This window comes from Astyanax mexicanus, chromosome 7 (assembly GCF_023375975.1).
Source record: "Astyanax mexicanus isolate ESR-SI-001 chromosome 7, AstMex3_surface, whole genome shotgun sequence".
In the NCBI taxonomy this organism is placed as follows: domain Eukaryota; kingdom Metazoa; phylum Chordata; class Actinopteri; order Characiformes; family Acestrorhamphidae; genus Astyanax; species Astyanax mexicanus.
The window spans coordinates 26,802,452-26,814,746 of NC_064414.1; the positions used below are offsets into that span (position 1 = coordinate 26,802,452).

A 12,295-nucleotide genomic window follows, 5' to 3' on the forward strand; every position below is an offset into this window, starting at 1 on the left:
AGACGAGCACATGCCTCCTCCAACAGATGTGATGCCTCTTTTTAAACTGCTGCTGATGCAGCATTGCTGAATAGCATCACAGCACACTCGGAGGAAAGCGCAGCACCTCGGTTCCGATACATCAGCTCACAGACACAGCCTGGTGCTGATCGACATCACCCTTTTGGAGTAATGTGGTTAGAAAGCACCATTAACCCACCCAGAGAGAACAAGGCCAATTGTGCTCTCTCGGGGCACCGGTAGCTGATGGCAAGCTACATGATCAGGATTCGAACTAGTTTCCCGATTCAGATTTCTCTGTATGCGTTCCCACCAGTGCTACTCACTTTTTCCATCCCTGTGCACCACAGGCAGGACACTGAGCTCAGTTGAGTCTCCTGGAATCACTCCTGGAGTGGCTGGGTTAAGAACACCTTGACAATGAAGAGAAAATAGAAGGCTGTCGAATCTCCAGTCTGCTGGCGGAGCGATTGAGTGACCAGTATGTCCACTTGCTGGACTCTCCTGTGAAGGAGACGGGAGCAGTAACGGGTGATTGGTTTGCATCCGTCAAACTTATGGACATGTTGCTTCTCATAACTAAAAACCACCTTACTGTTTTTTTTGGTTTGGTTTGCTATGTTACCACTTCCTTACTGTTTTTTTTTTTTGTTTGTTTTCTATGTTACCACTTCCTTACTGTTTTTTGTTTGTTTGTTTGCTATGTTACCACTTCCTTACTGTTTTTTTTGGTTTGGTTTGCTATGTTACCACTTCCTTACTGTTTTTTGTTTGTTTGTTTGCTATGTTACCACTTCCTTACTGTTTTTTTTGGTTTGGTTTGCTATGTTACCACTTCCTTACTGTTTTTTTTTTGTTTGTTTTCTATGTTACCACTTCCTTACTGTTTTTTGTTTGTTTGTTTGCTATGTTACCACTTCCTTACTGTTTTTTTTGGTTTGGTTTGCTATGTTACCACTTCCTTACTGTTTTTTTTTTTTGTTTGTTTGCTATGTTACCACTTCCTTACTGTTTTTTTTTTTTTTGTTTGCTATGTTACCACTTCCTTACTGTTTTTTTTTTTTTGGTTTGTTTGCTATGTTACCACTTCCTTACTGTTTTTTTTAGTTTGGTTTACTATGTTACCACTTCCTTACTGTTTTTTTTTTTTTTGGTTTACTATGTTACCACTTCCTTACTGTTTTTTTTTTGTTTGTTTGCTATGTTACCACTTCCTTACTGTTTTTTTTTTTTGGTTTGTTTGCTATGTTACCACTTCCTTACTGTTTTTTTTTTTTTTGGTTTACTATGTTACCACTTCCTTACTGTTTTTTTTTTTTTGGTTTACTATGTTACCACTTCCTTACTGTTTTTTTTTTGTTTGTTTGCTATGTTACCACTTCCTTACTGTTTTTTTTTTTTGTTTGATTGCTATGTTACCACTTCCTTACTGTTTTTTTTAGTTTGGTTTACTATGTTACCACTTCCTTACTGTTTTTTTTTTGGTTTACTATGTTACCACTTCCTTACTGTTTTTTTTTGTTTGTTTGTTTGCTATGTTACCACTTCCTTACTGTTTTTTTTGGTTTGGTTTGCTGTTACCACTTCCTTACTGTTTTTTTTTTTGGTTTGCTATGTTACCACTTCCTTACTGTTTTTTTTTTGGTTTGGTTTGCTATGTTACCACTTACTTACTTTTTTTTTTTTTTGTTTGCTATGTTACCACTTCCTTACTGTATTTTTTAGTTTGGTTTGCTATGTTACCACTTCCTTACTGTTTTTTTTAGTTTGGTTTGCTATGTTACCACTTCCTTATTTTTTTTTTTTTTGCTGTTACCACTTCCTTACTGTTTCTTTTTTTTTTTGGTTTGCTATGTTACCACTTCCTTACTGTTTTTTTTTTGGTTTGCTATGTTACCACTTCCTTACTGTTTTTTTTTTGGTTTGGTTTGCTATGTTACCACTTCCTTACTGTTTTTTTTTTTTGTTTGCTATGTTACCACTTCCTTACTGTTTTTTTTAGTTTGGTTTGCTATGTTACCACTTCCTTACTGTTTTTTTTAGTTTGGTTTGCTATGTTACCACTTCCTTATTTTTTTTTTTTTTTGCTGTTACCACTTCCTTACTGTTTCTTTTTTTTTTTGGTTTGCTATGTTACCACTTCCTTACTGTTTCTTTTTTTAAGCTGAGAGATACAAGCTGTACAGGGACAGGATAGTAGTGTTAGCGGAGGTAACTTATCAGCAGTGATGTGAGTAACGGCGTTGAAATAAACGGCGCAAGTGTGAGTGTGAGTCACAAGGAACATGCTCTAATCAATTCAGTGATTGGCGTGGTAGTGTTGTGCCGAGGTCTGAGGCCTTTATTCGGTTTCTGCTGCGCATTTCTGTTGCTTTATCTCTTCCTATCATCACCATTTCACTGTTCCATTTAATATTTAATATTATATTAATACCATTTTAACGGTCATTATATTGTTGTGTTTGTCCATTCTTTTGTTTTGTTTATATATACATTTTTCCTTTGAGTGTGGTTTGGTTTGTTTAATTTCATCCCCAGACGCTTATTTGTTTTTTCCGGGGGTTTTTTCAGTATTACAAGTTTTAATAAAGTTGAATTAAAACGAAATTGAAATTCGTTAGATTATATTTTTGTCAACATTTTGGGTTTATTTTCATTTGTTATTTTTCTAATAATAATAGTAAACACATAATTTATTTTCTTTTGTTCCTTTTTTTTACGAGGCTAAAAACAAAAGTAACGCAGTAGTTACTTTTACTGGTAACTAGTTACTTTTATAGTGGAGTAACTCCGTTAGTAACTTAGTTACTTTTTGGTGAAGTAACTATGACTAATTAACTTTTTTAAAGTAACATGCCCAACACTGCTTATCAGTAGCATTTGTTTGTTTATCTAAAGACTGGCTGCTGTTCAGTGTGTACATTTAAAGCCACATCTTATGCCAAATTTATACTTCTGCGTCAAATCTACACTGTATGCATTTAAACTTCTGCGTCAGTATGTCTGTGATGCGCTGCAATTACACCGCCAAAACACTAAATGGCGAAAGGGCTAATATGCCACTGTTTTGAGTTCCTTTAGCGCACTTTGTTAACTTCTTCTCAGGACCACTATAACATCTATTATTGATCAAATATCTTCAACGCAGGAAGGAGATAAGATGTCTGAGAAGATGGTGAATACGGCTGATAAACCGTTTTGATGAATTTTTTGTTCTTGTCCAGCCGCTGAGACATATAGATGAGAAAATGCACTTCAGATACTTTTGGATGTCATCAGGTAGATTTGATGATTTAGTTCATCGTGTGAAGCCATACATCTGACCCCACACTATGCACACTTTGCCTAAAAACACTACTCAGAGACTGACTATCAGCTTTCGAATTTTAGCTTCCGGAGGTAGCTACAAGGTGTCTTCAAGCTCCGCGGCTTCCATAGTGACTAAAGTCTACAAAGCTTTGCAGAAAGCACTGCAGCCAGTGTCTTTCCTGTCCTTCAGTCACTCAATGGAAAGCTATTGCAGCTGATTTTTGGCGATTATGGACTTTCCAAACTGTGTCGGCAGCATAGATAGAAAGCATGTAAACGTCAAGGCACCTCCGCACGCCAGGAGCAACTACTTTAACTAGTCACAAAAGTGATCCACTGTGGTTCTCTGACAAGCTGCATGACCGGGATTCGAAACAGTGTTTTCCTTGGCTCCCCTTTTCAGTAATTCTTATTTAACTTAATTTTGGTAAACACACTATAGACATTTATTTAAAACAAAAATGCTTATTGTATCTTTAGAGCCTCTAAATTGAAACTTGTGCTCTAAATGGTATCGTAGGTTAGTATGTAAGTTACTTTGCTGAATACTCTTTTTTTTTTGTTTGTTTGTTTGTTTGTTTTGTTTTACTCATTCTTGCCTCAAACTTTTCTGCGTTTCTTCTTTGTTTGTTTTTTGTGTGATGTTTCTCATAAATATCCTGTGGTGAAATTGGTACTTATGGCACTGTAGTGAAGACAATCTTAACAAGTACCGTCTATAAACTAGCTGCATGAAGCCTTTTACAGCGGGCAGTTTAATAGTGTAATAATTATGTTTGTGTTAAAATGATTGGACATTTCAGTCAGGGCCTTTTTGGTATTGAATTTCGATACTTAGCCCTGTTTAGACCCCAGACAGGATGACCTAACATCTTGCTTTTCTCAGTCCAATCATGTTCCTATCTCAAAGTCTGGCAACTGGGCAAATTGTCTTTAAGTGCATCAATCGAAGAGGCATGTGTAGCAGTTAATGATCTCTCACCAAGAGGTACACTACCCAAAAATATTGTGTCAATTTTACATCCTCTAATAGGAAGACCCTGTTATGTTAGTTTTTGGATAATTAAACAATTAATCATAATCAGTTTTTATATGTTGATTACACTAAATAAAGCAAGCAAAAGAACTATTTTTCCTAGATCTTCAAACTTGAAAACAGGTCAAGTTGACTCAGAACAAAACAGAAGGGGTAATAAAACCACTGTTATCTGTCTGAGACCTTTGCAGCAATCTGGGTGATCTGTGACATTTCTCCTGCTATTTAATTTTTTTTGTTTGTTTGTTTCCAAACAGTTTGACACTCACTGAATCTGATCCGGCTTCCTCATTGTAAAAGTTCTGGTTATGTCACTGACTCCAGCGTTTAATGGCAGTGAATGGTGAATAAATGTTTGAGGGGTGATCTGTGTAATTATCAGCCACTTTAATGTAGGGTTCTGTCTTAGTCATCTTTTTAAGGTTATACAAGAGCTTTGAGAGAAGGTTGAGTCATATTTAACTACTATTAATGTGAATTTGGCAGAATTTTCATTTGTTGGATGGTCTTTGTCCAAGGCACTTGCTCTTCCGTGGGATCTGTCACTGCATTGTGTTTTGAATGTTATCTAGGTTGGTGGTATTCACACGCTCTGAGTGCCCCCGGCATGCATTAAGTCTCCACCCAAGGATTCCAGGGTTTTATTGAAACCTAATCCTGCTTTTATTCCTCAGGTTATTAGTTTGTCAGCATGTTTTCCTCTTTGATTGCCTGCCACCCCGTCCATTCGCCTTTCAGGTGCTGGGTTATTTGCATGAGCTTTGTTAAGTGAGTGCATCACACATTTACATGAACAAATAATAAAGTGGCTTAGGATCATGGACTAGATTTTTAAATCTAATATTTACAAAGAATGCCTTTCTCACCTACTTTGTTTGGTCCAAAGCAAAAGAGCTGGTGGGCTTTGAACAAAGGTTTGTACCAAAGATTACAAACATAACAAAGATTTCTCTGTCCGGATCAATTGTTGTCGGTAGGAAAGCACTTTTAAATTGGTTCAGACTTCCAGACTTATTTTAGCAAGTGGAGACAGGCTATCGTTAACCATTCAGCAAAAGAAGAAGAAGAAGTAGAAGAAGAAATCAAAGTGGTGGTGTGCCAAAATGGGACTAAAACCACACATAAGTATGGATTGAACAGATTATGCTTATGGATTTAAGGATTCAAGGAAATTTATTGTCATTCGCATCACATGAGGTACATGAGGTGGAGCGAAATTGTGATCTCATGATCCAGTTCACACCCAGAAGCAATTGTAAAAATAGATAAATATAGCTAAAATAAAAATAAGAACACAATAAAATAAAAATGTATTGCGGTTGCTGTATCTACTGTGACGGTAGATTAATGATCTTATTTATAATCTTATTTCTAAACTAAAACATATAAATACAATTAATCAGAGTTCATTCTGTTAAACTCATTCTGCTGCGTGATGCATGTGCACTTTATGGCGAGTCGTAATCTGGCACGGAGGCAGAATTCGACACAAAGCCAAATTGACACAATCTTACAGTGTGATTCAGTGTCAAGTACTGTATGTTTTGCGCTGTAAAGCGCAATGTATTATAAGGCACACGATCAATAAACCTTTATTTTCTGGTCTATTTTCATACACATGGCACACTGGATTATAAGGTGCGTTATGCGACACTAGTAAGGAACAGGGGTGTCGCCATGTTTTTCTTCTAATTCACCTATCACCTATCAAAGGTAACCTAATGAAACAAAAGTGTAATAAAATAAAAATTTATTTTGAAGTCAAACGAGCGCTGGATGTTAATCTACAAAGATTTCTCTCCTGAAAACTGTTTATTTGGGTGAGTAAAGAGCTGTTGTTTATTTACAGTAAGCTTAGATTTCCAGATTTTTACTAATGTCGCCGGACAATGTTAGGTAGCGATATTAGCTAGCGGTTCATCACACGTAGCTGGTTTTAATGCGATAAACACACAGGTTACAGTTCGATATACTTACCTCTGAACAGCAAACGAGCTAGCACTAAGCGCGGTTAGCGGGTAATGCTAATGTTGCTCCAGCAGTGCTAGCCGGGGTTAGCAGTAGGCTACAGGCCGATAATTAATACTCACTTCTGAACGGCAAAAGAGCTAGAGCTTAGCACAGTTAGCGGCTAATGCTAGTACTGCTCTGGTCTCGGTGCTCAGAGAACTAAACTGAAACTGTTTTATAAGGCTGTACTTCAGCGACGTGACTTTACTGCTCCATTCAACCTGACTGGTAAAATTCATACATAAGTCGCACTTTTTGGGAAAATTAAAGGATTTTAAGTGTGCCTTATAGTGCGCAAAATATGGTATATGTATCATCAGTGATGGGAACAGAATAAAACAAACACATAAACATTGGTTTGGACAGATTTATGATTTTGGATAGTAAGGGCTGTTGCCGGGGTGAGGGGGTTCTTGTACACAACATTTGAGCCATGCTGAGTTGGGCTTTTCCTCACAGTTTTGGGAAGTTTAATAGCTTAGATGATGCTCTGCTGCAGTGTGGGCTCATTTGAGGGGCTGGGCTAGCCGTCCAAAACTGAGTCATTTAGGTTTGAATGAATGGTCCGTTCATGTGTGGCAGTCCATCTTCAAGATGAGCTTGTCTGCTGAAACAGGATACGGACACGAATGCCTGAAAGAAGTTTATCTGGTGAAGGTAACCCTGATTCTCTGATAGCATGTGAGCTATCTCACCAGACCACCCTCTGTGCGTGATGCAAGAACGGTCTGTGCTCATTTTGAATAATGATAAGATTTTGCATTGCCCCATAGATATGGAGGTGTTGTGAACTCGATTCTGCACATATGTCTTGACTGTCACTCAGTAGGGGTTTGGTGTATTGGAAAAGAAAGCCCTGATGTCTATAGGGGTGGGCAATATTATATCATATACAATATATCGTGACACAGAAATATCATGAAATTAAAAATCCATATCGAGATAATAGGGCTGTTCTGTCTTAAAATTAGTCTATTATTTACTGTGAAGCTTTAAGTGTATTTATTGTATAATTGTTTTAGTTTGCAGTTTATATGCATGCACTGAATATTCTGCAAAATTATTTGATGCATTATATTATTTTATGCTATATTATTTATTTTGCCACATTATGATTATTCTGTTATACTATTATACTATATTCCTGAAATGAATTAATTATTTTAGTTTTCCTATATCACCAAGAATATCGTTTTCGCAAAAATACCCTGAAATATCGTGATATTATTTTAGAGCCATATCGCCCACCCCTAGATGTCTATGAGGGGAATGTTTTTATATGGTGGAAAAATCTGGGGTGATCATTATTTAAATCAGGGTTGCTTAAAGATTCAGGATAGAGATGCTTTTGGTTACATACCTTGTAGTACTGTATTTTTTTGGCATCTTCGCATGATGTTCTGTTCCTAGCCTTTTCTATCACTTTAAAACGATAGAAACAGCTGAATATGGGATTTTAATATCATCCAAATGTCCAGAACATTGCCCATTAAGTGCGGAATTTTAATGTGGATATTTAGTGAGGAAATATGTAATCTGTTGTGTTTGGGCGCTTTTGGAGACACAGACCAATTAACAATTAGTCGAAAATGAATGTTTGATTATATCAACTAATCGTTTCAGCCCTACATGTACGAGGGAGGCATCATTTTCCTTCATCATCTTGTAGACAATCACAAGTGCTTTGAATTTCATATAGGCAGCAACCAGTAGCCAGTGGAGCTCAATGAGCAGTGAGGTGACATTTGCCTGTTTTGGCTGGTTAAAGACCAGGCAGAGATTACCGCTTGTACCAAGAGTGAGTCGTCTGTTGCATTATATTGTATTGCACAAAGCAGTAGGACCAAGCGACTGAGGCTACATGGTGTGTGATGGATAGCTGGTCATCAACAATAAAACCTAGGTTCCTAGAAATTGATGTTGATGGTTATGGTGTAGTTGTGTTAAAGAGATTTTGTTGCGCTCATAAGATAACACCTCACAACTTATACAGGTGTGGGTCCAAGCAGTCCCTGAGGGGACACTTCAATACTACTATGCTGCGACTCATCAGTGTAGTATTTCTATATTTTAGTTGGAAGTGTTTCTTTTTTCCCTCCGTTTTCATTAAGGGCTAATCACTCAAGGCTGGTTTTCCAGGATTTCCCAAAAACCTTTTAGCATAAAGATGATCCCTAAATGGTTAAGCAAGCATCACACTGAACAATCTCTCTCTCTCTCTCTCACACACACACAACAATCTAAGTTGATCTTAGCAGTAAGATGCTTTTAGGAAACTTGGCTTAGTTCACTACAACTCAGATTGCACTCTCTCTCTCTCGCTTTTGTTTTCTTTTTTCATTTTTAGTTCTTTTTGTATTTCTCTGCTTTTTATTCAACATCCTAAAACATTTCCATAAATATGCTCTTTGATGTTCTGCTTAGGGATGTGTGTGTGTAAGTGTGTGTGTGCTCTGAGAGTTCTGCTATACAGTTGCTCTGTTCCTGGAACTCCATCTATGAAAGCCTCTCTCTGTGTGCGTTCGGATGGGAAGAGCTCGCGGACACACAGCGTCAGTCAGGCAGTCGTACAGGGGGGAATTCTAATTGAGTGGTTGACTGTGAAGAGAGTTCAGGCCGTCTCTTCTTCTGTCACTTTCTGACTGAAACAGCATATTTTTAGTGGTCTGTGCTGTTTAAGGATCCCTCAACAACATCATGCAATTTATTAAACAAATGGATGAACCAAACAGATTTAGAAAAACTGGTTTGCACTAATTAATATTCACATTAATGAATCAATAAACCCGGGGGCAATACTCATTCATGTTCATGTTATTGACACTCACTCCTGTTACTGACACTCAGTTCTGTTTCTCATTTATGTTTTGACTAACAGGGCTAAAAGTAACAGGAATGAGTTTTTAGCATATAATTAGCAAAAAAAGAAAAAGAAATATAGGCAAATGGCAGTTATGCTAATCGCATGAGGACACTGAGCACATTCTAGTGATTTTCCCAAAATTTGTACTCTAAAAATACATGTAGATAACAGGAAAGAGTGTTGAGATTGAGCTCCTCAGTCATACAGTTACAATAAGATCAAATATACAGAAAAACAAATGAGGGAACTTAATTTTGGTCTTCCCATGATCTTTAGGAAAACCAGGTGATGTCACTTCCTGTTGTAGATGTGACTTGTAGAATGTTCCAGATGTTTCAGATCAGGTAATGTTTTACAGTAACAGGACTGAGTGAAATCCAAGAACGCACCTAAAATGTGTATTTTAACTTCAATATTACGTATTTATTATGAAAAAATAGTTTTAATGCATAGATGGGATTTGCAATAAAAATTACTTATCTAAAGGATTTTAATAATTATATTTTATGGTAAAGTTTATTGTTCGAGAATGGGGACAGGTAAAAAAAACAGAAAAAAAAAATATATATATATAATTTTTTTTTTTTCTGTGCACGTTTATTCATGTAATTTCCTGGGGACAGAAATGGCACCGATTTGCCAGAATATGCCTTACCTTGCTTACTTACTAATGCTTATTTCACTGTTTGTGATTCTGTGCTGACTCTCTTCTAGCTTGGCCTGTTTGGAGTGTTAATGTTTGTTTCATGCTTGTGTGTGTGTGGTGTGTGTGTGTTTATGTATGCATGCATGTTTGTAAAGATTGCTGCATTATCTTCTTTCTCCTCTACTTTCTCAGCAACTCCTGCGAGAGATGCAGCAGATGGCCAGTAGGCCGTTTGCCACAATCAACGTTGCCTTGGAGACGGACGAGGAGCCGCCCGATCTGATTGGTGGAAATGTGAAGGTGAGTGTGACCTTCTGGACAGTGGAGTCTTTCTTGGGCCTAAAGTCTGGTTTTAATGCCATTTTAGAACCATTATTGATGTGTGAAAAACAAAAAATAAGTTTCTCAAAATCAGAAATGATCTTGTTCAGAGCAGGAGACATGCTAGACGTCTCAGCATAGAGTTATTGAAGTCTCTAATGGTGTCCTTTGCATTTTTAATTGGGTATAGGTCTAGCAATGTGGCTGACCATGGCAAATAATATATCTTCAAAGCAAGCTCCTTAGATTGCTGCAGTATGCGAATGAGTATTTAACTGTGGGTGGGAATAGTGCACAGGAGTATGCATTTAGTTTGTCTAAGTGCATCCCAGTCGAACTGCAGCTTCCCTCGCTGATGAGCACTCGTGAGTGAAGAAAAAAAAAGAGCAAAAGCAGATGGAGAGCAGAGAAAAAGAGAGAGTGGAGATTTTTGAGAGGTATGGAATTTCTATCCCAGAACACACACAAGTAGCTTCCACTGTGTTAAAAATCGCATTGTTTCTTTTGTCTAAAATAGGCATTAAGACTGTGTTAACGGCTGCATTTTTCATGAGGCTGGACATCACCCGCACATCCTTGTTAAAAAGCTGAGTCAGCCGGCTGCTGTGGCCATTTTGTATTCTCCTAAAGCTGCGGGTTTCACCGCAGGACATCAGTGACTCCAGCAGATGCACAAGATTGTTCTTTGCCGTGTTGAAGCCCCACTTGTACTGTCTCTTAAAAACGACACTGGAAGGGCATGCAACAAACTGAGCATTCACACCGTGTGTGTATAGAAATGCATCACTCTTGGAAATAGCTAGATCCGATCTGTTTTATGTTTTCCATATCAGACGTGTGTGTGTGTGTGTGTGTTTGTGCTCCTAGGTAAAGTGTGTGTATCTTTTTATGCTCTTCATCTTCCCCCTTTTCATTGCAACTCCCCACGTTTTCTCCCAGGATAGCAAAGACAGCCCTGAAGCCAAGATTCAATTTAGATTTACCTCTATTCTATGTTCTCTTTCTCTTTCTTTTTTCTCTCTCTCTCGCTGTCTGTCTCATATATACATTCAAGCCCTTACTTTAAAGATTTCTGAGAAATACAAGTGCAAATACAAAAGAAAGTCTTGCAGAGGAGACAAGAGGGTGTCATTAAATGGAGCGAGTTGTAGGAGAAAAGAAAACAAATGGCGCCGTGATGCTCCCTGCCCCATGTGCTGCAGCGTGCAGCTGAACGCTTTCTTACCGCCGGCTAGCAGATACACCCTGTCCTTGGCCTCCCGTGGGTTTATGCTGAAAAAAACGAAAGAATTTCATCATCACTACCCTCTCAGTCCAGCTGAAAGGACCAGCAGTAACTGTGAGCAGGTGAACAGGGTTACTCTGCTGAAAAGACTGACAACCAGCATGGCCATGATCACCTGATGTATCCACTTGTGGAGCTGAAATAACTGAATGGGTTTATCACTGCACAGTGGATGTCTTCAGCACCAGGCAGTTGGATGGAAAAGGATGGACAGTCTGTTTGTTCCTAATACGTTACAATAGGAATATAGTCCTGAAAAAATATTATTATTTTAAAAGTTTTATTCCCCTTAGTTTATATTTATTTTATTTACATTACTCCTAAAGACAGTGCTTTTCAAAGAGCACTTACTCTCCTAACAACCTCATTTCTTTCTTCCCCTCCTTCACTCCTCTGTCCCATTATTTCCCTTTGACCTCCTTTAGGCCCTATCTAAAGATGTCTTTTTACCTTTAAAAATTTCTATTACTTTTTGTACTTCACTATTGTAAGTCGCTTTGAACAAAAGCTTCTGCCAAATGTAATGTAATATAACATTCAATTGCATAAAAGGTACTCTTCCACATGCTCTGTGCAATTACACGTTCTCACCAGAGAGGTCTCTAAATCCCCAAAACTTGCACACTGTTACTTAATCTATATTGAAAGAGGGAGTGGTAATATAACTAATCCAGTAAAACATCATAAAATCTTCATGTAAAACAGTATAAAAAGATAATGCAAAAATCTTTTTTTTTTCGTAGGTTCATACTGACTGTCCTCCCAGTTTAGTCAGTGTGTACAAAATCCTATGAATCCCAGCTGTCTGACTTGCAGTCAGTTTTG

The 12,295-nt window shown here is 37.6% G+C and overlaps 1 protein-coding gene across 1 annotated transcript in view; it reads left to right on the forward strand.

The window, feature by feature from the left end:
• Positions 1 to 12,295, forward strand: part of atrn (attractin) — a 135,717-nt gene that overhangs the window by 114,317 nt on the left and 9,105 nt on the right. Inside the window, exon 27 of the mRNA XM_022684934.2 lies at positions 10,057 to 10,164. Coding sequence (XP_022540655.2) covers positions 10,057 to 10,164 — 108 coding nt within the window. The remainder of the gene's footprint in view (positions 1 to 10,056; positions 10,165 to 12,295) is intronic.